The sequence below is a fragment of the Salvelinus namaycush genome, chromosome 37 (assembly GCF_016432855.1).
Source record: "Salvelinus namaycush isolate Seneca chromosome 37, SaNama_1.0, whole genome shotgun sequence".
NCBI lineage: Eukaryota > Metazoa > Chordata > Actinopteri > Salmoniformes > Salmonidae > Salvelinus > Salvelinus namaycush.
Window position 1 is genome coordinate 30,877,688 of NC_052343.1, and position 27,583 is coordinate 30,905,270.

Here is a 27,583-nt window from a genome sequence, read left to right on the forward strand (position 1 = left end):
GTATAAATATTGTATAAATATTGTTTTCATTTAGGCTATTGTAAAATACATACAGTATATCAAATATTCAAAGTCAGGCTTACTGCCTGTTTTATTACGGCATCTTTAATAACTTATTATGAGAGTGCCATTGGCAGAAGCCTGAATAACGTTGGATGAACTCTCCACTATGCACCGATTTCAGATCAGTTTGTATTTTTACACATTAGAAACAAGTTAGGTTTAAACTGATTCGGGGTCTGTCTTTACAGAACTGCTTGCCGTCGAGTTTTAAAACCCGGAAACCGTTGTGGCTAGATCCGGAAGTTTACCCCAAGTGAAAACAGAAAAACATGGCGGGTGACACTTTAACGGAGCTTCTTTTTCTGGATACGTTCAAACATCAAAGTGCAGAGGTAGTTAAATATGTTAATACCACTTTCTATTTTATCCCATGAGTGTACTTTGCTGAGATTCCAGTTAGCTAGCTAACTACAGCTTCTGATCCCCCCGTTCCCCTAGGCTAATGCTAACACAGTGGCCACCTTGCATAATAACTAACTCGTCCTTCCAAACTAAGTGTGATGCATTGTTTCCTAGCAAGGTATTACGTTTTTAAGTAGGTTACGGGTTCTTATATTCAGTGGTCTCTTATAGAGTTGCAGCGGGGATAGGGATACGCGAAACTAGCTAGCCATAACAGATAACGGGACAGTCGGCAACGGCGTGTGCGCAGATTGTTTACCCGCTTGCTAGTCAAACAGCTAACGTGTACGTTTACTTGCTAGTTAGCGATTCACACTGTTTACGTTACACAGACAGTTTTCATACTGTTCATCTTTACAGATATAGCCTACAGTTACTGTCTGCAGATGAATACACGAAATTCCCAGTTGTCCCTTTTTGTTTTTGTATGGCACAAAAAGTGCTGACTGTTTCTGTTGTGCACTAACATGGTCTAAATAAAAATCTAATCACATTTTATTGTTCACATACGCTGAATACAACGGATGTGGTAGGCCTTAAAGTGAAATTATTAAAATGTGTTCTGTCTGTAGCTGACCAATGTGGATGTGGTGCGGTTCCCGTATGGGGTCCTGATCACAGAGGTGCGCGTCATTCCCCCTGGAATTAAAGCACACACCAGCCTGCCAGACAACCGGGCATTCGGGTAAGAAACCATCATTCAAGGTGTATAAGGGAGAGCTAAATAAATATATACTCCTAGCTATGTGCATGTGACATCTGAGACTGGGATGTGTGTGAGGGGAACTTCAGGGGCCTCAAACAATCATGCACAGGCACAAATATGTGCGCAAACCATGCGTGGGATCATTTCCGCGCAAAGTGTGCGATTTATCAATATGAACATTTGCCATGACCGTGCTCACACAGTGCCAAGTGGTGGAATAATGCCTTGATCACACCTACAGCCTCATTGCACAAAATGGTACGCAGCATCATCTGGATATGTGTTCAACGAAAGTTCAACATTCACCTTCTGCTACCATTAATGGCAAACCGTCTACCATACAATTTTGATGCATAAATTCAATAAATCCAATGTATGCACCACATAGAACAAACTGTAACGCAATTCTGCAAGGCAAACGCAGCGTTCCATTGGGAATGTACTTCTAGTGTACCAAACGCAGCATTCCATTGGGAATGTACTTCTAGTGTACCAAACGCAGCATTCCATTGGGAATGTACTTCTAGTGTACCAAACGCAGCGTTCCATTGGGAATGTACTTCTAGTGTACCAAACGCAGCATTCCATTGGGAATGTACTTCTAGTGTACCAAACGCAGCATTCCATTGGGAATGTACTTCTAGTGTACCAAACGCAGCATTCCATTGGGAATGTACTTCTAGTGTACCAAACGCAGCATTCCATTGGGAATGTACTTCTAGTGTACCAAACGCAGCATTCCATTGGGAATGTACTTCTAGTGTACCAAACGCAGCATTCCATTGGGAATGTACTTCTAGTGTACCAAACGCAGCATTCCATTGGGAATGTACTTCTAGTGTACCAAACGCAGCGTTCCATTGGGAATGTACTTCTAGTGTACCAAACGCAGCGTTCCATTGGGAATGTACTTCTAGTGTACCAAACGCAGCATTCCATTGGGAATGTACTTCTAGTGTACCAAACGCAGAATTCCATTGGGAATGTACTTCTAGTGTACCAAACGTAATGACGCTGTCGGTGTGATCGACGTGTAAGGGAACTGTCAAGCGTAGAATGGGGGGGAAATATATGTTTAAAATGTCTGAAATTGTGATGGAGTAATAATTCAATCATTTTTGATGTCATTGTATTTCCATTGTGAATTCATGCAACATATCTTGACAGGCATATCATTTGAGCACCAGTGCATTTGTTACTATAATAATTCACATAAAGTACAGTCATTTGTTTTGTTTTTTTTAATTTAAAATTTATTTAACTAGGCAAGTCAGTTAAGAACAAATTCTTATTTACAATGACGGCCTACCCCGGCCAAACCCAGACGATGCTGGGCCAATTGTGCGCCACCCTATGGGACGCCCAATTACGGAAGGATGTGATTCGAACCAGGGACTGTAGTGATGCCTCTTGTACTGAGATGCAGTGCCTTAGACCGCTGCGCAACTCGGGAGCCCAAAGTTAGAGGCACGTGTGAAAGTGAAACCATTGTTGAAATATGATAAAAGACTTGAGATAATGGGAAATTGAATGAGAGGTTGATCAAATTTTACACATATTTAACAGGTGTTATTGCAGGTGTAGCGAAATGCTTGTGTTCGTAGCTTCAACAGTGCAGTAGTATCTGTGCAGTAGTATGATCTTTCTCAGAAAGTAACGATTGGTTTTGGAAAATGATATGTGATGAGCCAATCTTATAGGATTTCTGTGAGGACTTAAGACTTACTTTAAAAAGGCAACCACATGCCATTCCGGTGCACATCCAAGTGCTGTCCACCCTCAGGTTTTGGCATCGGGAGCTTGCCGATCGGCATCTCACAACTTCGATGAGACAGTGTGTTGGATGCAATCATCAGTAAAACAAACTGTAACGTACAATTTCCTTACACCGTCGCCCAACAGGTTGAAGTCAAGAGGGGTTTCTTTGCCATCAATGGGTTCCCAAATACGAACGGAGCAATAGACGGCACCCACATCGCCATAAAAGCACCATCCCAAAACGAGTTGAACTATGTGGACAGAAAAGGCTTCCACTCTTAATGTGCAGGTGATCATTTATGTGACGGGCAGAAGACGCTGCTGAATGTAGTGGCCAATGTTGGCCTATACGCCTACAGGAAGGAGCTGTTGAGGATGGATGGCTTATTCCTGACTGTTGTCTACTCATTTGAAGTAGATTTACCATTGCTAACGCAACTCATAGTCTTAATGGTTTTACTGGTCAAGCCACAACTGAGAGAGACAAATAAACCCTTTTGGTTGTACTCAATCTCTGACACTAGCACCTCCTATTTTCTTAGCTTTCTTTGGTTGCAACGTTGTATATCCTGGTACGGTGTGGTATATTCCCCACGGGCTTTAAAGGGATGATTTTGTATGATTAATTGGGGGCATTTCAAAATGCAAATAGCCAAGGTCGTGCACGAGCACTGGGGCTGAGAACATTTGGTATTTATCAACGATTATCTCCTACCGGTGTACGCATGAAGCTCGTAGGATTGTTTGATAAATCACACTTTTTCTATGTTTACGAACATTCTAAATTCTGTTCGTAAGAACTATTTAATAGAAGTTTCTACACAATATTGATAAATGAGGCCCCAGAGCTGTAATGTTCAGTTTGGCCTCATTCTCACCGGGGTAGTTGGGTGATTTGTGAGGTAATCGTAGCCGGACAGACGGGATCTCTCATGTGGCTGAAAGGGGGGCTGAGTGGTGATGTCATATCCTGTTCCTGTCTGTGTTTCCAGGGAGACATCGCCTCATTCCTTCCAGCTGGAGCTTTTCTTCAACAACCTCACTAAACCCAGCAACGCCTGCTTCCACAGACTGGGCAGGTCAGTAACACTTTGTACCTTCTATTTGAATTGAATGTATTTGTGTAAAAGACATACACAACAGAAATGTACAATGTGGACCCAGAGGATAGCACTTAAAAGTATTAATTAAAGCACTTGTTTCCAAAGAGGGGTTCTCGAATATACCTATACTTCTCTCAAGCTCTGTATCCATCTCTCTCTACCTCTTCCTCTCTCTGTCTGTATCCCTCTCTCTCTACCTCTTCCTCTCTCTGTCTGTATCCCTCTCTCTCTACCTCTTCCTCTCTCTACCTCTTCCTCTCTCTGTCTGTATCCCTCTCTCTCTACCTCTTCCTCTCTCTGTCTGTATCCCTCTCTCTCTACCTCTTCCTCTCTCTGTCTGTATCCCTCTCTCTCTACCTCTTCCTCTGTCTCTCTCTGTCGCTCCTGCCCTCCCAGTATCTGTCTATTTCTCTCTCCCCGCCCCTCCCTTTTTTTCACTTCCCAGAATGTGTCTATAAAAGTATTTGAGAGCTCAAGTCTCACCTGTAGAACCTGTCAGGGCAGAGACCAATCTGTGACGACTGTCTTAGTCCTTGTTCACTCCGAGACGGGTCGCCAGAAACTTAGCCCTGTTGCTGCACCTGCAGAATCACACACAACAGAATGTAGAACCCAGAATGCCACATCGATCATTCCAACAGCGAACACAGGCACAACCTAATGTTAGTCAAGAGCTCACAGGCCGTTGTTGTTCACCTGAGAGAGAACTTACAGTACATCAGCCCCTCTACTGTAGCCTGCTCCACTACTAATGGAAATGTGATAATTCTGTCTCTCTTTCTCTCGCTGTCTCGTCCTTACAGTTTTGAATATGACGAAAACAAGTCCATCGTTTTCAGGCCCAATGGAAAGGTAAAGACTCCTCCCCCTCTGTCTGTAGAAAGGTCACTGTTCTCTCTACAGGTGAACTGTGTTGTGTGTGTCGCTGTGTGTTTGTAATGGTGAGTGTGTGTGTTGTGTAGGTGAACACAGACGGACTGGTGCTGCGTGGATGGTACACCAGTCTGACGGTGGCGGTGTACGGTACAGCAGAAAGGTCACATGGTCACGACCGGGACTCTCCCCCACCTCCCCCTCCCCCACCCCCACAACAACAGACTGGCCTCAACAGGATCATCAAACAAGGTGGGTAAAGACTCATACTAGGGTTGCCAGGATACCACTATCACAATACTATCATACTTTCCATGGCAAAAGGGAAAACACAAGGTGGACTAAACTGTGTGTGTCTCAGAGTGGGATAAGGAGGAGCAGTATAATGTCAGTCCCCCCAGACCAGCTCCCAGAGGCCCCCGCACCCCTCCTGGACCGCCCCCACCAGATGATGATGATGAGGAGCCGGTTCCAGTGACCGGTAACACACACACACACACACACACTTCTCTGCGTCTCTATGTTCATCTCACAGGGACAGATTTCATACTGTATATTCAACTAGATAACCTTGCCAAAAGAAACATTTCCATGTATTTGTGTAAGCTTGTATCCGTGTATACCTGATGCCCTCTTTGGTTGCCGTGATAACCGACTGTGGTGTCCATGGTGACTGTCTCAGTTGGAGTGGCCAAGGCGGAGCCGACTGAAAGAGGGGAGGACTACCTGGAGGTGGTCTCACCTGAGCGCAGCTCACTGCCTGCCGACGAACCCTACTCAGACGCCGAGCCTGAGGAAGAGGGGGAGGAGGAAGAGGATGAAGAGCCGGAAGAAGAGGACGATGCACGGACGGAGTGTAGCGCCCCTGAGGAGGAGGAAGAGGAGGAGGAGGAGGATGAGGGTGAGGAGGAGGAAGAGATGGAGGAAGGTAGGGGGGCTCCTGTGTGACGGCAGGACAGACAGTGTGTGTGTGCTCTGGCATGCTGTTCAGACCCCTCAACCCTACACCCTGCTCAGACCCCTCAACCCTACACCCTGCTCAGACCCCTCAACCCTACACCCTGCTCAGACCACTCAACCCTACACCCTGCTCAGACCCCTCAACCCTACACCCTGCTCAGACCCCTCAACCCTACACCCTGCTCAGACCCCTCAATCCTACACCCTGCTCAGACCACTCAACCCTACACCCTGCTCAGACCCCTCAACCCTACACCCTGTTCAGACCCCTACACCCTGCTCAGACCCCTCAACCCTACACCCTGCTCTGACCCCTCAACCCTACACCCTGCTCAGACCCCTCAATCCTACACCCTGCTCAGACCCCTCAACCCTACACCCTGCTCAGACCCCTCAATCCTACACCCTGCTCAGACCCCTCAACCCTACACCCTGCTCAGACCCCTCAATCCTACACCCTGCTCAGACCCCTCAACCCTACACCCTGCTCAGACCCCTCAATCCTACACCCTGCTCAGACCCCTCAATCCTACACCCTGCTCAGACCCCTCAACCCTACACCCTGCTCAGACCCCTCAATTCTACACCCTGCTCAGACCCCTCAACCCTACACCCTGCTCAGACCCCTCAACCCTACACCCTGTTCAGACCACTCAACCCTACACCCTGTTCAGACCACTCAACCCTACACCCTGCTCAGACCCCTCAACACTACACCCTGTTCAGACCACTCAACCCTACACCCTGCTCAGACCCCTCAATCCTACACCCTGCTCAGACCCCTCAACCCTACATCCTGCTCAGACCCCTCAACCCTACACCCTGCTCAGACCACTCAACCCTACACCCTGCTCAGACCCCTCAACACTACACCCTGTTCAGACCCCTCAATCCTACACCCTGCTCAGACCCCTCAACCCTACACCCTGCTCAGACCCCTACACCCTGCTCAGACCCCTCAATCCTACACCCTGCTCAGACCCCTCAACCCTACACCCTGCTCAGACCCCTCAACCCTACACCCTGCTCAGACCCCTCAATCCTACACCCTGCTCAGACCCCTCCACCCTACACCCTGCTCAGACCCCCAACCCTACACCCTGCTCAGACCCCTACACCCTGCTCAGACCCCTCAACCCTACACCCTGCTCAGACCCCTCAATCCTACACCCTGCTCAGACCCCTCAATCCTACACCCTGCTCAGACCCCTCAACCCTACACCCTGCTCAGACCCCACAATCCTACACCCTGCTCAGACCCCTCCACCCTACACACTGCTCAGACCCCTCCACCCTACACCCTGCTCAGACCCCTCCACCCTACACCCTGCTCAGACCACTCAACCCTACACCCTGCTCAGACCCCTCAACCCTAACCCTACACCCTGCTCAGACCCCTCCACCCTACACCCTGCTCAGACCCCTCAACCCTACACCCTGCTCAGACCCCTCAACCCTACACCCTGCTCAGACCCCTCAACCCTACACCCTGCTCAGACCCCTCAACCCTACACCCTGCTCAGACCACTCAACCCTACACCCTGCTCAGACCCCTCAACCCTAACCCTACACCCTGCTCAGACCCCTCAACCCTACACCCTGCTCAGACCCCTCAACCCTAACCCTACACCCTGCTCAGACCCCTCAACCCTAACCCTGCACCCTGCTCAGACCCCTCAACCCTACACCCTGCTCAGACCCCTCAACCCTACACCCTGCTCAGACCCCTCAACCCTAACCCTACACCCTGCTCAGACCCCTCAACCCTAACCCTGCACCCTGCTCAGACCCCTCAACCCTACACCCTGCTCAGACCCCTCAACCCTAACCCTACACCCTGCTCAGACCCCTCAACCCTATACCCTGCTCAGACCCCTCAACCCTAACCCTGCACCCTGCTCAGACCCCTCAACCCTACACCCTGTTCAGACCCCTCAACCCTATACCCTGCTCAGACCCCTCAACCCTACACCCTGTTCAGACCCCTCAACCCTATACCCTGCTCAGACCCCTCAACCCTAACCCTACACCCTGCTCAGACCCCTCAACCCTATACCCTGCTCAGACCCCTCAACCCTACACCCTGCTCAGACCCCTCAACCCTATACCCTGCTCAGACCCCTCAACCCTATACCCTGCTCAGACCCCTCAACCCTAACCCTGCTCAGACCCCTCAACACTACACCCTTCTCAGACCCCTCAACCCTAACCCTACACCCTGCTCAGACCCCTCAACCCTACACCCTGCTCAGACCCCTCAACCCTACACCCTGCTCAGACCCCTCAATCTTACACCCTGCTCAGACCCCTCCACCCTACACCCTGCTCAGACCCCTCCACCCTACACCCTGCTCAGACCCCTCAATCTTACACCCTGCTCAGACCCCTCCACCCTACACCCTGCTCAGACCCCTACACCCTGCTCAGACCCCTCAACCCTAACCCTACACCCTGCTCAGACCCCTCAACCCTAACCCTACACCCTGCTCAGACCCCTACACCCTGCTCAGACCCCTCAACCCTAACCCTACACCCTGCTCAGACCCCTCAACCCTACACCCTGCTCAGACCCCTCAATCTTACACCCTGCTCAGACCCCTCCACCCTACACCCTGCTCAGACCCCTACACCCTGCTCAGACCCCTCAACCCTAACCCTACACCCTGCTCAGACCCCTCAACACTACACCCTGCTCAGACCCCTCAACCCTAACCCTACACCCTGCTTAGACCCCTCAACCCTACACCCTGCTCAGACCCCTCAACCCTACACCCTGCTCAGACCCCTCAACCCTACACCCTGCTCAGACCCCTCAACCCTACACCCTGCTCAGACCCCTCAACCCTACACCCAGCTCAGACCCCTCAACCCTACACCCTGCTCAGACCCCTCAACCCTACACCCTGTTCAGACCCCTCCACCCTACACCCTGCTCAGACCCCTCAACCCTACACCCTGCTCAGACCCCTCCACCCTACACCCTGCTCAGACCCCTACACCCTGCTCAGACCCCTCAACCCTAACCCTACACCCTGCTCAGACCCCTCAACCCTACACCCTGCTCAGACCCCTCAACACTACACCCTGCTCAGACCCCTCAACCCTAACCCTACACCCTGCTCAGACCCCTCAACCCTACACCCTGCTCAGACCCCTCAACCCTACACCCTGCTCAGACCCCTCAACACTACACCCTGCTCAGACCCCTCAACTCTACACCCTGCTCAGACCCCTCAACCCTACACCCAGCTCAGACCCCTCAACCCTACACCCTGCTCAGACCCCTCAACCCTAACCCTACACCCTGCTCAGACCCCTAAACCCTACACCCTGCTCAGACCCCTCCACCCTACACCCTGCTCAGACCCCTCAACCCTACACCCTGTTCAGACCCCTCTACCCTACACCCTGCTCAGACCCCTCAACCCTACACCCTGTTCAGACCCCTCCACCCTAACCCTACACCCTGCTCAGACCCCTCCACCCTAACCCTACACCCTGCTCAGACCCCTCCACCCTAACCCTACACCCTGCTCAGACCCCTCCACCTCAACCCTACACCCTGCTCAGACCCCTCAACCCTAACCCTACACCCTGCTCAGACCCCTAAACCCTACACCCTGCTCAGACCCCTCCACCCTACACCCTGCTCAGACCCCTCAACCCTACACCCTGTTCAGACCCCTCTACCCTACACCCTGCTCAGACCCCTCAACCCTACACCCTGTTCAGACCCCTCCACCCTAACCCTACACCCTGCTCAGACCCCTCCACCCTAACCCTACACCCTGCTCAGACCCCTCCACCCTAACCCTACACCCTGCTCAGACCCCTCAACCCTAACCCTACACCCTGCTCAGACCCCTCAACCCGACACCCTGCTCAGACCCCTCAACCCTACACCCTGCTCAGACCCCTCCACCCTACACCCTGCTCAGACCCCTCAACCCTACACCCTGTTCAGACCCCTCCACCCTAACCCTACACCCTGCTCAGACCCCTCCACCCTAACCCTACACCCTGCTCAGACCCCTCAACCCCAACCCTACACCCTGCTCAGACCCCTCAACCCTACACCCTGCTCAGACCCCTCAACCCTACACCCTGTTCAGACCCCTCCACCCTAACCCTACACCCTGCTCAGACCCCTCTACCCTACACCCTGCTCAGACCCCTCAACCCTACACCCTGTTCAGACCCCTCCACCCTAACCCTACACCCTGCTCAGACCCCTCCACCCTACAGCCTGCTCTGTGCTGTTATAACCAGCCTAACCAGTTGTAATAATAAGGCTTAGAGCCATGGCTGTTGCTGCTGTAGTATCAGATCCTCTTGCATGACAAACTAATTGTGCCTGTCTGCTGTGGTTCCCTAACATTCTTAACTCTTGGTTGAGTGAACTGTAATTTCATCATGTTATTAATGTTTTACAACTTATGTGAGTGTTGTGAGTGAGGCCTTTTCTTTTGCTGTGTTTGTGTTTTTGTTGTTTTACAATATTTCTCCCTCCTCACCCTCCCTCCTCACCCTCCCTCCTCACCCTCCCTCCTCACCCTCCCTCCTCTCTCCAGGTGATGGTTATGAGGAGATCAGTAGTGATGAGGATGACTTGGACAATGGTAGTTTTAAGCTGCCCAGTTTTGACATTGACTACACCCCTGAAGACCTGGCCTCTGTGCCCCCAGTCCAGTACGACCCCTACGAAAGAGAGCTACGCCCACTGCTCTACTTCACCCCTCCCTACAAGACCCGCTTCGACTCCCAGCTGGAGAGGGCTAGGGGGGCTGTGTGTGTTGGTCCAGAGGGGCCTGGAGGTGGAGAAGGGGCAGAGGCTGAGGTTGTTGCCCAGATGAGAGAGCTCCTGGCTGGGATAGGAGAGGACCGTGACTCCCGCTGGGTCACGGCCCTCGAGCAGGCATCAGGGCTGCTCGCTAGAGGGCTGGGCTTTCTGATTGGACAGGGGGAATGGGAGGGGCCTATTAGAGCTCTGGTCCAATGGGCTCTTCAGGGTCTTAGTATGGAGATAGCTCTGACCCAACCCATTGCTCTAAACCTCAGGCAGCTGAAAGCTGGAGCTAAGCTGGCTTCCTGCTTGGCCGAGTGCCCACAGGGCCTCACTGCGCTGCTGCACGAGGGAGCACTGGAGCTCCTACTAGAGCTGCTCCAGGTGGACCATGTGTCGTCCACGCTGAAGCTGTGTATCCTGAGGGCTCTGGATGCTCTGACCAGTGCCCCCGCTGGTGTGGAGGCCTTCCTACAGGAGGGGGAGATGGAGAGGAGTGGATACCAGGTGAGAGAGGCCATAGACATACATGAAGACCTTATAATAGAGAGGCTGCGTGTGTTTCTAACTGAGGTTGTGTGTATGTGTGTGTGTGTCCCCTGCAGCGGTTGGTGCAGCTGTTCCTGGGGGAGGAAACCGTGCGGGTGGTAACCGCGGGCAACGCCATTCTGCAGAAAAGCCACGCCTATGAGGTTATGACTGATCTGCAGAGGACAGCGGCAGCCTGGAGCGAACCTCTGCAGGTAAGCACACACTGACTGGAGATCTGCGTTTTAAGAACAGTTATTTGGGTTTGATAAAGCTTCCCATTTCATAACCAGTTCCCAGTTCAGTGTGGAACTCTGGGGTTTCTATGACTGAGGTTCTACTGTCCATATAATTACTACAGAATATCAGTATATAAGAATTATCAGTGTTATATTTCAGGATGAGGGGGAGGAGCCTGACATAGCCATGGAGGAGGAGACATCATTAGGCCCCTCCCCTGTCAGCGAGGCTGAGCTGGATAGGTTGGCTGGGGTTCTAGAAGAGTTACATCACCTTCTAGAGACCGCCCCCCACACCATGGTCCAGCCCCCTGGAAAGGCCTTCCCTACAACCGTACGCATTACTGGACCACAGGAGAGAGACGACCCCTACCCTACACTGTACAGGTAGGTACAACACCAAACACACGTACACACACACACACACACACACACACACACACACACACACACACACACACACACACACACACAGTCATTTGTACTAATAACTCTCCCCCCCACCCCACAGGTACATGCATGCATGTCACTTCCTGGAGAGCTCGGCGGTGGCGTTGTCAGCAGCAGTGGCGGCGGGGCATACAGGTGTCACTCACGCTGTCAGGGAAGTCCTGCACTTTCTGTCTCTCACCCAATCAGGACTGCTTTTCATGCTGGCCCAGCCCACGCCTACCAACCTGCTGCTCCGCCTCCTAGCAACCGTCGCCGAGGTTGAGGGAGAGGAGCCTATGGTCACTGGGGGCGACGGCGGGTTCTGGGGCCCCGGGTTGGGTGAAGAGGGTTTGGGGGTGTGGCTGATGCAGGCGCTGCATGCCCTCCAGAGCGTGTCTGAGCTGATGAGTCACGTGACTGCCGGGGGGGAGGGAGGGGTGGGGCTAGAGGAGGGGGACAGTGCAGAGGTACTGAGCATGCTCCATGCCCTCTACCTCATCACCTTCACACAGACTGGGAGGAGCGCTGTGGCCCACGTCTTCAGCCTGGAGAACAACCTCTCCTGTCTGGTTACGCTGCTGCAGCACCACAGCAAGGACGGACACGGGGAGGCCAAGGCCCGGAAGGCGGTGACCTATAACTATGCGTGTATGCTGGTGCTGATGGTGGTTCAGAACTCCAGTGATCTCCGTACCATGGAACAACACGCTGCTCCTCTACTCATCCTGGCCAAGGCTGATGACACCAACGCTAAACTACAGGGTGCGTAGCTCCTGACCCCTGACTAACAATGCCAGGTTGGTATCCAACCTTAACCCCTAACCTCTGACCTGTAACTCCAAACCAACCTTATCAACAGTGGGTGAACTGGTATTCCCTTAACCTTCATCTTAAAAATACTTCTACACCCACCTCTATCATTGTAATGACATAGCCCTACCCATCACCCCTTAGAAATGTGTTGAAGGCCTCCCGAGTGGCGCAGCGGTCTATGGCACTGCATCGACGGATTCGATCCCAGGCTGTGTCACAGTCGGCCGTGACCGGGAGACCCATGAGGCGGCGCACAATTGGCCCAGCGTCGTCCGGGTTAGGCGAGGGTTTGGCCGGCTGGGATTTCCTTGTCCTATCGCGCTCTAGCGACTCCTTGTGGCGGGCCGGGTGCCTGCAAGCTGACTTCGGTCGCCAGCTGGACGGTGTTTCCTCCGACTTGTTGCGGCTGGCTTCCGGGTTAAGCGAGCGGTGTTTCAAGAAGCAGTGCGGCTTGGCGGGTCGTGTTTCGGAGGACACATGGCTCTCAACCTTCGCCTCTCCCGAGTCCGCAGGGGAGTTGCAGCGATCGGACAAGACTGTTACTATCAATTGGATATTACGAAATTGGGGAGAAATGTACCCCCCAAAAAACAACAAAAAACATGTGTTAAATTATATTCAGAATTCCTTGCAAAGGTGAACTGCAACACTAAGTGATCCTCTCAGTGTTGGTGTTGTGTTCCAGAGCTGAGTCAGTGGCTGGAACCTCTGGACAAGGTGAAGTTGGAGATGGGCAGCATCCCCAGCCTCATAGACTACATCAAACAGGTGAGCCGTTACACTACATGTCCTCAAGGACTGATAACCTGTTGCTGTTTGTTTAATCCTTCATAATGATGACTTGGCTGCAGGCCTTCAGCTCCCTACGCACGCACGCACGCACGCACGCACGCACGCACGCACGCACGCACGCACGCACGCACGCACGCACGCACGCACGCACGCACGCACGCACGCACGCACGCACACACACACACACACACACACACACACACACACACACACACACACACACACACACACACACACACACACCGACTTGCTTTGATATAACTTGCTGACTAAACTCCACTCCATGGTGAAGGAAGTTTCTGATGAAATCCACCAACGAGTGAAGCAGAGATTAGGCTTTGTGGAATTCAGCAACGACTACATTGATTCGCCCAAGGTCAATACTTAAAAAAATATATATTATAATTATGAAACGCTTAACTTGTACCTGTGTTTGTCCTCTGTAGTTGCGTGCCTTTCTTTGTTAGCTGAAATCCATACTTTTTCAATAAACGTTATTCAAAAACATCCTGTTTCCTTGTTGAGATTCAATTGACAAATGCTAATTTGCGCTGAGTTGCCATCTTAGAGCAACAGCAACGGGCAAACTGTCGGTGGTTGTATTTGATTAGCTTCATTTCAGCTAACAAAGAAAGGCACGCAACTAAAGAACAAACATAGGTACACGGTAAGCGTTTCATAATACATTTTATTCATATAGTCGGACCTGAATTCCACAAAACATGGTCTCTGCACCACTCCTTTGGTGGATTTCAGCAGAGACGTCCTTCATCATGGAGTCAGCTAGTTTGATTTGAATTATTAGGATCTTCAATGGCGACAGCTAGTCTTACTGGGTGTGACTGGGGTTCCGACTGGGGTCTTACTGGGGTTCCAACTGGGGTCTTACTGGGGTTCCGACTGGGGTCTTACTGGGGTTCCGACTGGGGTCTTACTGGGGTTCCGACTGGGTTCCGACTGGGGTTCCGACTGGGGTCTTACTGGGGTTCCGACTGGGGTCTTACTGGGATTCCGACTGGGGTTCCGACAGGTCTTACTGGGGTTCCCGACTGGGGTTCCCGACTGGGGTCTTACTGGGGTTTCGACTGGGGTTTCGACTGGGGTTTCGACTGGGGTTCCGACTGGGGTTCCGACTGGGGTTCCGACTGAGGTCTGACTGGTGTCTGACTGGGGTCTGACTGGGGTACGACACATAACAAAAAAGACATTTGAGACAAAAGACTTGACAATTTAAAAACATTAACGTGTGTGTGTGTGTGTGCACATCGATCGGTTATACATACATGTCAGTACATATGCACAACAAGTAGGTCACATGCGGGAGAGGCCTTGTGCTGTGAGGTGTTGGTTTATCTGTTTTTTGAAACCAGGTTTGTGGTTCACTTGTGCTATATAAGATGGAAGGGAGTTCCATGCACTCATATGGCTCTGTATAATACTGTACACTTCCTTGAATTTGTTTTGGACCTGGGGACTGTGAAAAGACCCCTTGTGGCATGTCTGGTGGGGTGTGTGATTGTGTGTCTGTGTGTAAGTTGACTATGCAAACAATTTGGAATTTCCAACACATTGCGTCACTTTTTGTTTTTATAAGAAACAGTCAGTCTTTCCTCAACTCTTAGCCAAGAGAGACTGGCATGCATAGTGTTAATATTAGCCCTCTGATTACAATGAAGAGCAAGACGTGCCGCTCTGTTCTGGGCCAGCTGGAGCTTAACTAGGTCTTTCTTTGCAGCACTTGACCATATGACTGGACAATAATCAAGATAAGATACAACTAGAGCCTGTGGAGTGTGGTGTCAAAAAAGCATCTTTCCAACCATTGAATCTATATGTTTTGACCATGACAGTTTACAATCTACGGTAACATCAAGTAATTTAGTCTCCTCAACTTGTTCAACAGCCACAACATTCATTACCAGATTCAGCTGAGGTCTAGAACTTAGGGAATGATTTGTACCAAGTACAATGCTGTTAGTTTTAGAGATGTTCAGGACCAGTTTATTACTGGCCACCCACTCCAAAACAGACTGCAACTCTTTGTTAAGGATTCAGTGACTTCATTAGCTGTGGTTGCTGATGCGTATACGGTTTAATCATCAGCATACATGGACACACATGCTTTGTGTAATACCAGTGGCAGGTCATTGGTAAAAAAAGAAAACAGTAGAGGGCTTAGAGAGCTGCCCTGCGGTACATGCAAATAGTTGTGACAGTGGCTGACCCAGATCTTGGAGGGAGAGAGAGAGAGAGCGCATGCGTGCGTTTTGGAAAGTATTAAGACCCCTTGAATTTTTCGGCATTTTTTAAAACGTTACCGCCTTATTCATCCTGTTTCCATTGATCATCCTTGATGTTTCTACAACTTGATTGGAGTCCACCTGTGGTAAATTAAATTGATTGGACATGATTTGGAAAGGCCCACACCTGTCTAAATAAGGTCCCACAGTTGACAGTGCATGTCAGAGCAGAAACCAAGCCATGAGGTCGAAGGAATTATTCCTAGAGCTCCGAGACAAGACTGTGTTGAGGCACAGATCTGGGGAAGGGTACCAAAACATTTCTGCAGCAGTGAGGTCCCCAAGAACACAGTGGCCTCCATCATTCTTAAATGGAAGAAGTCTTGGTGGTTCCAAACTCTTCCTAGAGCTGGCCTCCCGGCCAAATTGAGCAATCGGGGAAGAAGGGCCTTGGTCAGGGAGGTAACCAAGAACCCGATGGTCACTCTGATAGAGCTCTGATAGAGCTCCAGAGTTCTTCTGTGGAGATGGGAGAACCTTCCAGAAGGACAACCATCTCTGCAGCACTCCACCAATCAGTTCTTTATGGTAGAGTGGCCAGACGGAAGCCACTCCTCAGTAAAAGGCACATGACAGCCCACTTGGAATTTGCCAATTTGACTCTCAGACCATGAGAAACAAGATTCTCTGCTCTAGATTAAACTCTGTGGCCTGAGTGCCAAGCGTCACGTCTGGAGGAAACCTGGCACCATCTCTACGGTGAAGCATGGTGGTGGCACCATCTCTACTGTGAAGCATGGTGGTGGCAGCATCATGCTGTGGGGATGTTTTTCAGCGGCAGGGACTGAGAGACTAGTCAAGATCGAGGGGAAGATGAACAGAGCAAAGTACAGAGAGATCCTTGATGAAAACCTGCTCCAGAGCACTCAGGACCTCAGACTGTGGAGAAGGTTCACCTTCCTACATGACAACAACCCTAAGCACACAGCCAAGACAACACAGGAGTGGCTTCAGGACAAGTCTCTGAATGTTCTTGAGTGGCCCAGCCAGAGTCCGGATGTGAACCCGATTTGAACATCTCTGGAGACCTGAAAATAGCTGTGCAGCAATGCTCCCAATTCAACCTGCAGAGCTTGAGAGGATCTGCAGAGAAGAATGGGAGAAACTCTCCAAATACAGGTCTGCCAAGCTTGTAGTGTCATACCCAAGAAGACCCAAGGCTGTAATCTCTGCAAAAGGTGCCTCAACAAAGTATTGAAAAAAGGGTCTGAATACTTATGTAAATGTGATATTTAATTTATTATTTTTTAAATATATATTTACAATGTTTATTTTTTTTTAACTGTTTTTGCTTCTTCATTATGGGTTATTGTGCGTAGATAGAGGGGGGACAACAATTTAATCAATTTTAGAATAAGGCTGTAAAGTAACAAATGTGGAAAAAGTCAAGGGGTCTGAATACTTTCCGAATGCACTGTGTGTGGCTGATGTAAATAAAATACTTACTTTATGTACATGTGTATTATTGGTCATATTACTAACAGAAAACCCATTCTGTCCTGTCTGTCCCGTGTGTGTCCCTGTAGAACGTCCAGAACGTGTTGACTCTAGAGGGAAGTGGACTGATGTCTGCTCTGAGGGTCCTCTGCCAGATCGCCTGTCCCCCTCCCGCCGTAGAGGCTCAGCAGAGAGATCTGAAGTGGAGTCTAGCGGGAGTGCAGTTGTTTTCTGGGGAGGGCTTGGACACGTGTGTTTGTGTGCTCCAGAAGCTGTGTAGCGTGCTGCTGCCTGCCTGGCGTGTGCACGGACACATGGGACCCACCCCACAGCGCTGTATGATCCTTGGCGTGTGCGCTAACACGCTAAGGCTGCTGCGGACCATGCTGACAGAGCTGCTGCGCAGCGGGGCCTTCCAGTTCAGGGACACGCGTGTGGCGAGTACGTTGGTGACGCTACACATGGTCGTGTGTTCAGCCCCGTCCTCTGGACGTCTAGACTGGGAGGAGACCAAGGTTCAGGCCCTCATCGTAGATGTGCTGCTCACCTTCACACAGGGAGTCAGCGAACAGGTAGAGCTCTTTTCTGATTGACCTTTAACATAATGTTGTGTTGTGTTGCGTGCGTGCGTGTAATAAATTGGGTATCATTTCCCCTGTAGATGACCCACACAGAGGAGACTCTGCTCAGTAACACATGGTCTCTGATGCTGAAGGAGGTGTTGGGCTCTCTACTGAAAGCACCAGAGGGACTCTTCTCTGGCCTCACCCTGCTGTCTGAACTGCTGCCACTTCCCCTGCCCATGCAGAGCACGCAGGTACACACACACACGCCTGCTGCTTCTCATGTTGCTACAGCCATCATCAGCAACAGTCTGGAGGTCGTCGGATTGACACTTAACAAACTAATCAATTCATGAGGATTGAAAGCTGTAGGACTTTCATGTTGGAAACATCCAAACCGAAGGGAAACGGATTTCTAGTTGTGTGTTGTGCCGGTCCCCCTCCAGGTGATCTCTGTTCAGGACGTGGCTGTAGCGTTGAACACCAGGAAGTTGTGGAGCATGCACCTGCGGGTGCAGTGGGGTGTGTTTGCGGACGCCCTCGGGTGTGTGTGTGGAACTAGCTGTCCTCCGCTGCTGGCCATGCTGCGACGTGTGTGTGTCCAGCTGGCTGACCTCTCCTCTCCCACCGCCACCCTCATCATGAAGACCCTGCTGGAATTCCTGCTGGGGGAACTACAGCCGTAAGACAGTCGCAAACACACCCATATGCACCTCTTGAACTAAGATGGCAAGCCAAATAAATCCCAAATTGGCTCTGTATATTATTTCACCACCATGCTACCTTCTCTGATGTGTGTGTTTTTGATTTCGATATGTGTGGTTGGGTTTTTGATTTCGGGTATGTGTGGTTGTGTTTTTGATTTCGGTATGTGTTTTTGATTTCGGTATGTGTTTTTGATTTCGGTATGTGTGGTTGTGTTTTTGATTTCGGTATGTGTGGTTGTGTTTTTGATTTCGGAATGTGTGGTTGTGTTTTTGATTTCGGAATGTGTGGTTGTGTTTTTGATTTCGGTATGTGTGGTTGTGTTTTTGATTTCGGGTATGTGTGGTTGTGTTTTTGATTTCGGTATGTGTGGTTGAGTTTTTGATTTCGGGTATGTGTGGTTGTGTTTTTGATTTCGGTATGTGTTTTTGATTTTGGTATGTGTGGTTGTGTTTTTGATTTCGGTATGTGTGGTTGTGTTTTTGATTTCGGAATGTGTGGTTGTGTTTTTGATTTCGGTATGTGTGGTTGTGTTTTTGATTTCGGAATGTGTGGTTGTGTTTTTGATTTCGGTATGTGTGGTTGTGTTTTTGATTTCGGTATGTGTGGTTGTGTTTTTGATTTCGGAATGTGTGGTTGTGTTTTTGATTTCGGTATGTGTGGTTGTGTTTTTCAGTGTTGAGGGTAAGAGTCCCGGTTGGGGGCAGGTCCTGCGTCTCCTCTCTCTATTCGACACCCTGGTTTCCCAGAGAGCCTGTAAGATCGCAACGTTACACCTGCTCTCTGGCTCCGCCCCTGGAGACGAGCCATTGGCTGATGTCTTCCCCCTGCTACTGTCTCTATTGGTTCCCGCTGCTGACCACGCCCTGCCACAACAGCACTGTGCAGAGCTGGTGGGAACTGTCCTGCAGTCACTGTGTGACCAGGTAACACACGAAGCACCGGGTATTGTATGAAGCTAATGCACTTCATCCACTAGCTGTTGTCTTTCCTCCAACTATAACAATGGAGAGGTATGGGGTGAATTGGTGCGTGTTATGTTCATAAACATGTAGGTCTTTGTGGATGCTCTTTAGTCTGAACTATGTGTCAGACTAGCAGGGGGTCGTATATCAGGCTGAGCCAGGTAAGAGGGAGCGGTAGAGGGATAGAGAAAGGTGTTTAACCCCATCAGTCCCAAGACATGTATCTGACTTTCATTTATCTGCATGTCAAGCCGTTATATTTAGTCTCACAATGAAGTGTTTTACCATGTTCTTTTCAGGACAACCAGGGCTACAAGTAGAACACCTAACTATTTGACATAAACAGTTGCATTCATGAGTTTTATTGACAGAGCAAAAACCCAATAGAAATGTAGTTATAAGAATGCTCTAAGTACAGAAATGGTTTGCTCACTGGAAAATGAATATCTAACCTGTCAGTGACAACTGTTCAGAGTTTATAACAGCAACTATGTGAGCTTATCACAGTGTTATAGACACTATGTCCTGGGATTTACTATGGTCTTCTATGTAGAAGAAGCCCTTACAGTGTTATAGACACTGTGCCCTGGGATTTACTATGGTCTTCTATGTAGAAGAACCCCTTACCTTCTAACGATTCTTGTGTAGTTTATGAGCATCATAGAGACGAAACATGTTACATGTTTGTGTTCCTGACAGTCAGCTTTTGCCAAGCATCTCAAATCATTATGACTCTACAGATGTTTTTGTAAACGGTGGGACTCATTGGGTTAACTCTGCTGTGTGTGTGTTAGGACATCTCTCTGGTGGTGCCCCACCCAGCCGAGGGGTGTGTGTCAGAGGCCGAGCAACTGGCCAATGCCCTGCCAGGACGGGAAATGATCTCATCAGTGTGCGACTCTCTGATGGAGGTTTTGGGGAACGGAGAGAGCAGTGCCGCTCTGCTCCTCACCTGTCTCAGAACACTCATGTTCCTCACAGAACATGACTATGGACTCTACCACCTCAAAGGGTACACACACACTCCTCATTGCCAGGAGTTTAGATCAATGCAAGTGTAGCATGTGTATATAGACAACAGTAGTGGTTAAAGCACTGAACCCTGTGGAACACCGAATTCAACTTTAGAGATGTGTGTTTTTAGGGCTCTGAAGAAGCACAGTGCCAGTGTGTGTGCTCTGTTGAAGAGACAGGTGTTCTCCTTCAGGAAAGACTCGGCTGAACTCCTCTCTGCTCTGCTGGACTTCTTACGACAGATCCTCAACACTGACCCTCTGGTAAAACCCCAAACAAGTCCATATTAACATGATCAACCATTATCCAGTCAACCATTATCTGCCGATGTGAAGGCCGATCCGCCCGTATATCATTAATCATTGTCTCTGTCACTCTCTCTTCTCATACCCAGGGTTGCTGTGGGGAGGAGAGTGGAGGGGAAGAGTCCGGGCTGGTCCCGCCCCCAAGGTCTGTGGCTCTGACTGGCTCAGAGATGAAGGCTCTGCTGCAGTGGGAGGAGACTGACACACACCCTCTAAACACACTAGAGAAACACATCACGGTACACACACACACACTTTGTGCATAGTAATGATTATAAATGCAAGTACAGATCTCCGGTCGGAAGTAGTGGAAGTAACTGTTGTGTGTTTGTAGAAGCTGTGCAAGGAGGAGGATTCATTGGAGACCCTGTTGGAAAATGTGATTGGTCTACGACAGACGCTGGAGACCACTATGGACGCATCTTCTCCCCCTGAGACGGAGCCCACTCTACCCAACCCTGACACGCTATTGGCCCAGTTCAACCACAGGTACCGCCCACTGACACTGTTGGCCCAATAGATACCGTTAAAGCTGCAATATGTAACTTTTTGTGCGAGCTGAACAAATTCACATAGAAATGTGAGTTATAGATCTGTCATTCTCACTGAACGCACGTCTAGAAGCGGTAGGTCTGTTATATGTGCGCTATTTTTATGCTTCCAGTTCTTAAATTTCATTTTTGCATCTTTTACTTTCGGTTTTGCACACCAGCTTCAAACAGCAGAAACCGTCATGGAAGATATATTTCACTTAAGCAATACGGCCAGAGGGGGTGTGCTATATGGCCAATATCAAATCAAAGTTTATTTGTCATGTGCGCCGAATACAACAGGTGTAGACCTTACAGTGAAATGCTTACTTAGGCTCTAACCAATAGTGTGTGTGTGTGTGTGTGTGTGTGTGTGTGTGTGTGTGTGTGTGTGTGTGTGTGTGTGTGTGTGTGTGTGTGTGTGTGTGTGTGTGTGTGGTGTGTGTGTGTGTGTGGGTAAGTAAAGAAATAAAACAACAGTAAAAAGACATGAAAATAACAGTAGCAAGGCTATATACAGACACCGGTTAGTCAGGCTTATTGAGGTAGTATGTACATGTAGGTATGGTTAAAGTGACTATGCATATATGATGAACAGAGAGTAGCAGTAGCGTAAAAAGAGGGGTTGGCGGGTGGTGGGACACAATGCAGATAGTCCGGTTAGCCAATGTGCGGGAGCACTGGTTGGTCGGGTCAATTGAGGTAGTATGTACATGAATGTATAGTTAAAATGACTATGCATATATGATAAACAGAGTAGCAGCAGCATAAAAGAGGGGTTGGTGGTGGGGGCCACACAAAGAAAATAGTCTGAGTAACCATTTGGTTACCTGTTCAGGAGTCTTATGGCTTGGGGGTAAAAACTGTTGAGAAGCCTTTTTGTCCTAGACTTGGCACTCCGGTACCGCTTGCCATGCGGTAGTAGAGAGAACAGTCTATGGCTGGCGTCTTTGACAATTCTTAGGGCCTTCCTTTGACATTGCCTGGTGTAGAGGTCCTGGATGGCAGGCAGCTTTGCCCCAGTGATGTTCTGGGCCGTACGCACTACCCTCTGAAGTGCCTTGCGGTCGGAGGCCGAGCAATTGCCGTACCAGGCAGTGATGCAACCAGTCAGGATGCTCTCGATGTTGCAGCTGTAGAACCTTTTGAGGATCTCAGGACCCATGCCAAATCTTTTTAGTTTCCTGAGGGGGAATAGGCTTTGTCGTGCCCTCTTCACGACTGTCTTGGTGTGTTTGGACCATTCTAGTTTGTTGTTGATACCAAGGTACTTGAAGCTCTCAACCTGCTCCACTACAGCCCCGTCGATGAGAAGGGGGGCGTGCTCGGTTCTCCTTTTCCTGTAGTCCACAATCATCTCCTTAGTCTTGGTTACGTTGAGGGATAGGTTGTTATTCTGGCACCACCCGGCCAGGTCTCTGACCTCCTCCCTATAGGCTGTCTCGTCGTTGTCGGTGATCAGGCCTACCACTGTTGTGTCGTATGCAAACTTAATGATGGTGTTGGAGTCGTGCCTGACCATGCAGTCGTGGGTGAACAGGGAGTACAGGAGGGGACTGAGCACGCACCCCTGGGGAGCTCCAGTGTTGAGGATCAGCGTGGCAGATGTGTTGCTACTTACCCTCACCACCTGGGGGCGGCCCGTCAGGTGGTGAGGGAGGTGTTTAGTCCCAGGTTCCTTAGCTTAGTGATGAGCTTTGAGGGTACTATGGTGTTGAACGCTGAGCTGTAGTCAATGAATAGAATTCTCACATAGGTGTTCCTTTTGTCCAGGTGGGAAAGGGCAGTGTGGAGTGCAATAGAGATTGCATAATCTGTGGATCTGTTTGGGCGGTATGCAAATTGGAGTGGGTCTAGGGTTTCTGGGATAATGGTGTTGATGTGAGCCATTACCAGCCTTTCAAAGCACTTCATGGCTACAGATGTGAGTGCTTCATGGCTACAGATGTGAGTGGTCTGTAGTCATTTAGGCAGGTTGCCTTTGTGTTCTTGGGCACAGGGACTATGGTGGTCTGCTTGAAACATGTTGGTGTTACAGACTCAATCAGGGACATGTTGAAAATGTCAGTGAAGACACCTGCCAGTTGGTCAGCACATGCCCGCAGCACACGTCCTGGTAATCCGTCTGGCCCCGCAGCCTTGTGTATGTTGACCTGTTTAAAGGTCTAACTCACGTCGGCTATGAAGAGTGTGATCACACAGTCGTCCGGAACAGCTGATGCTCTCATGCATGCCTCAGTGTTGCTTGCCTCGAAGCGAACATAGAAGTGATTTAGCTCGTCTGGTATGCTCATGTCCCTGGGTAGCTCGCGGCTGTGCTTCCCTTTGTAGTCTGTAATAGTTTGCAAGCCCTGCCACATCTGACGAGCGTCGGAGCCGGTGTAGTATGATTCAATCTTAGCCCTGTATTGACGCTTTTCCTGTTTGATGGTTCGTCGCAGGGCATAGTGGGATTTCTTGTAAACTTCAGGGTTAGGGTCCCGCACCTTGAAAGCGGCAGCTCTACCCTTTAGCTCAGTGTGAATGTTGCCTGTAATCCATGGCTTCTGGTTGGGGTATGTACGTACAGTCACTGCGGGGACGACGTCCTCGATGCACTTATTGATAAAGCCAGTGACTGATGTGGTGTATTCCTCAATGTCATCGGAAGAATCCCGGAACATGTTCCAGTCTTTGATAGCAAAACAGTCCTGTACTTTAGAACGGCTAAGGGCTGTTCTTACCCACGACGCAACACGGATGCCGAGTGCCTGGACACAGCCCTTAGCCGTGGTATATTGGCCATATCACAAACCCCCGTGGTGCCTTGTTGCTATTATAAACTGGTTACCACTGTAATTAGAGCAGTATAAATAAGTGTTTGTCATATTCTGATGTACTACGGCTGTCAGCCAATCAGCATTCAGGGCTCAAACCACCCAGTTTATAATGCGGTTTAGATCGTACAATGATTCTCTACACGATACTTGCCTGTTTTGTCACATAAACTGAAATTAGGCAAACTATTAGAATTTTAGCAACCAGGAAATGACAGAGCGATTTCTGCATAGTGCACCTTTAACAAAAGTGCAATTTTATTCAACTGTTTTTTAAATTATGCGCCTGTATGAACTCAATCTGTTTGGGGAATTTGGCTTGTCTTGAATGCTATGGACCCAGTTTTGACCCGAAGCTGTGTGGGTCCTGTTCTGACTGTGTGTGTGTGTTCTCTCCTGCAGGACGGTGTTTGTGTTGTCGGAGGTGTTGGATGAGCAGCTGAAGGCTCTGTGGTTCTCCCCCTTCCACACTGATGACATGGAGGCTGAACTAGACATGGTGGGACACCTGCGTGTTGTTTGAATGTGTGTCTTTCTGTCAGTGTGTGTGGGGAGTAAACCTCTCTGTCCCTAGGTGAAGGTGGACCTGCTAGGCCTGGCCCAGGAGTGTTGTCCAGAGTTGGACCTGAAGTCAGAGCTGGAACGCTCCTTCCTGTCTGAGCCCTTGTCTCCCAGTCATACCAAAACTAACAAGGGCTTCAGGCTGGGCAAGCACAAACACGAGACCTTCATCACCAGGTACACACACACACACACACACTTTTATCATCTTCAGGTACATAATGTGATTGTATGTGACCCACATGTTAACAAAGATGCCTGTGTCGTCCTCTTCCTCCCTGCAGTGGTAAGTCAGACTACATCGAGCCAGCTAAGAGAGCCCACATGATGGCTGCTCCTCGCGGTCGAGGTAGAGGCGGCTTCGGGGGACAGCTCTGTCGCCCCCACGACATCTTCCGCCAGCGCAAACAGAACACTTCGCGCCCTCCCAGCATGCACGTGGATGACTTTGTGGCGGCGGAGTTTAAAGACGTTGGGACTCCCCTGGGCCTGTTGCCCCCCAAGCGACCCCCTAAGAGCTCCCCCAAACCCCCCACCAGAGGCCTGTTCACTGGGAACAGAGGCAGGGCTGCCTTCCACAGCCAGCAGACCCGCTTTTTCACCCCACCGCAGCCTAAAGGAGTGCTGCTGTCTGGTATGTTGACACACACACACACAAACATCGTTGTAAACTAACAAGTGGGTCTGTTGTCTTTCAAAGAACCTTTGACTAACATGTCTTCCCATCCCCCTCCCTTCTAGGTAACTATAATGCCCGCCGTGAAGGTGGGCGAGGTGGCACGTCGTGGAGTGGTCCGTTGCCACCGGTTACCCACAGAGGAACATACAGTGATGCCAGGGGCGGGCAGAGCAACTTCACACGCGGCCCCCTGCCCTCACGCCAGCAGCCTGCAGGTACACACACACACATACCCGTTTGCACACGTACATACTGTATAAACACACACACATACATATTCAGAGAACAACATGAACACAAGATAATACTTTCATGCACAATTACTGATGGTCACTGTTGTTCTTCTCGCTCCCTCTCCCTCTCTTCCAGGTGCATATCGCCTGGCTCCGCGGGACCGCGCCCCTCGAGGTCGTGGGGGTACAGGCCTGTCGTGGCTGAGTCAGGGAGGAGGAGGGGGGAGGGGGTCCCAGGGGGGGAAGTTTAGCGGTGGGGGAGGCAGCGGAGGGGGGAGGGGACGACACGTTCGCTCCTTCACCAGGTAAACAAACCTGGCCAATGACTGCAGCCCGTCACGGCTCTTAACGGACCAATCAGGAATAATGAGTACATAATCTCCATGGAAACGTGTCCTCTGTGTGATTCTATTGATGATGATGTGTGGAATTTGTTGTATTTTGTTTTAGTTCTTTTACATTGTTGTTCAGACTCAATAAAGTTCTGTGATTGAGAACGCTGTCTGGAGTAGTGTGTTAGTGTTCCTCACTGTGGTATGTTAGTATGGATGGATGGATGGTTGGATTGACAGACGGATCGATGCATGGGGTATATGCAATGTAAGAAATGCATGATGAGCTGTATATAATTCCAATCCATTAGAGTAGATGGAGTAAGACTATTGTACCTTAAGAGGACCAGATATCAGAGGTGTTTCAGCAGACTTTATTTAGGATCTCAGCAGGCTGGTTTTCTCTGAGTTGAAGCAATGTCACAGGTACCTGCCAATCATCAAGGGTGCGTTCAGGAGATGCCACACCAGATAAAAATGTTTTGAGACGGTTAAATGAAGGAATTGAGGAAGTTAATTAAAGCATTTTCTCTCATTTGCGCCTACTGAACATAACCCAGTGCTGAACATAACACAGTAACATTAGGAATGGCCCCTCAGATGACGGTGACCTCTCTGCTCTTGATGCAGTCGAGGGTAAGGCTGCGGGGGCGGGCCTTTCGTGACACCTCTCCTGGCTGTGGGGAGGTAGGCGGGTATAAGGCTGGAGTGGGCAAAGCCGAGGGTAGTGATTGGGTAGAAGCCTGTGTTGGCCCCGCCCTCAGCAGGCCCCTGGTTGGGTGTTCCACTTGATGCTGGCTACTAATTGTCCCGTCTTCTTGATACAGTCCTCTGATTGGCTCGTCTCTGTTCCGCTGGCCCCTGCATGGCTGCAGGCTCCGGAGCGTCTCCAGTAGCTCCCTCTTCTCTAGCTCCGCTTCTGCCAGCTCCTGTCTCCGCAGGCGCTCTGCCCCCAAGAGAGCCCGCACATCACACACCACCCTCGACACCTGGCCCTACACACACACACAGGGATGTGTCATAACACACACACACACATTCCTATAGGTAGTACATATAAGTGTGTCACCTTGAGGTCCTCCACCTCGCTCTTCAGCAGAGACTCTTTCTGCACCATGTGTCTCCTCTGAGAGTCCAGCCTCGACTCCATCTCACGCCTCACCTCCTCCACCTTACCCAACATCTCTGCCCTGCAACACACACAAACACACACGTGTCACAATAAAACACAATATCCATTGTATAAAAGCAATGACGTTGCCCTTGAGGTTCTAGAATATTGTAAATAATTGGCACAGCTTTGTCAAGGATTTGTTAGGAACGACACAGATATAACATCCTAATATATCTCAATCCATCACCTCAAACACACAAACCTGAGCAGCTCCAATTCTGTTCGTAGCTCTGCAACACAGTTGTGCTGTGATTGGTCTACAGAGAGGAGGGTGTGGCCACAGCCGCTAGGACACGCCCTGCTGCGGAACTCACACTCCAACAGGTGAGACTCTAGACCCCTCCTCTCCACCTGCACCGGACAACCTGGGGAGGTGGAGAGAGGAAAGAGGAGTTAAGGAGAGGAGTACAAAAAGTAACAGAAAGACGAAGTTAGAGAGCAACACTTGAGACCTACTGAAAGTCTCTCACTGTCTTTCTCACCCCCAACCCCTTCCTCTACCTCGCTCCACCTTCCT

General features: G+C 50.1%; 1 protein-coding gene across 1 annotated transcript; it reads left to right on the top strand.

Moving 5' to 3' along the window:
* The first annotated feature begins 305 nt into the window (after positions 1-305).
* LOC120031452 (protein virilizer homolog) lies at positions 306-26,061 on the top strand. The gene is made up of 25 exons (XM_038977217.1): positions 306-395; positions 1,038-1,150; positions 3,922-4,008; positions 4,836-4,884; positions 4,995-5,157; positions 5,267-5,386; positions 5,588-5,833; positions 10,437-11,155; positions 11,254-11,391; positions 11,576-11,802; positions 11,927-12,609; positions 13,346-13,428; positions 17,279-17,761; positions 17,851-18,006; positions 18,199-18,434; positions 19,134-19,383; positions 20,217-20,434; positions 20,567-20,699; positions 20,831-20,980; positions 21,076-21,230; positions 24,490-24,586; positions 24,662-24,825; positions 24,933-25,282; positions 25,390-25,542; positions 25,697-26,061. The coding sequence occupies exons 1-25, from the start codon at positions 333-335 to the stop codon at positions 25,867-25,869; spliced, it is 5,409 nt and encodes a 1,802-aa protein (XP_038833145.1). The 5' UTR covers positions 306-332; the 3' UTR covers positions 25,870-26,061.
* The last annotated feature ends 1,522 nt before the right edge of the window (positions 26,062-27,583 follow it).

Bases quoted from the DNA above. Each gene is read 5' to 3' on its own strand.
- LOC120031452 (XM_038977217.1), top strand. From the start codon at position 333: ATGGCGGGTGACACTTTAACGGAGCTTCTTTTTCTGGATACGTTCAAA. The intron at 20,435-20,566 runs GTACACACACAC...GTGTGTTTTTAG, and splicing joins GGACTCTACCACCTCAAAGG to GGCTCTGAAGAAGCACAGTG. The intron at 24,587-24,661 runs GTGGGACACCTG...CTCTGTCCCTAG, and splicing joins TGGAGGCTGAACTAGACATG to GTGAAGGTGGACCTGCTAGG.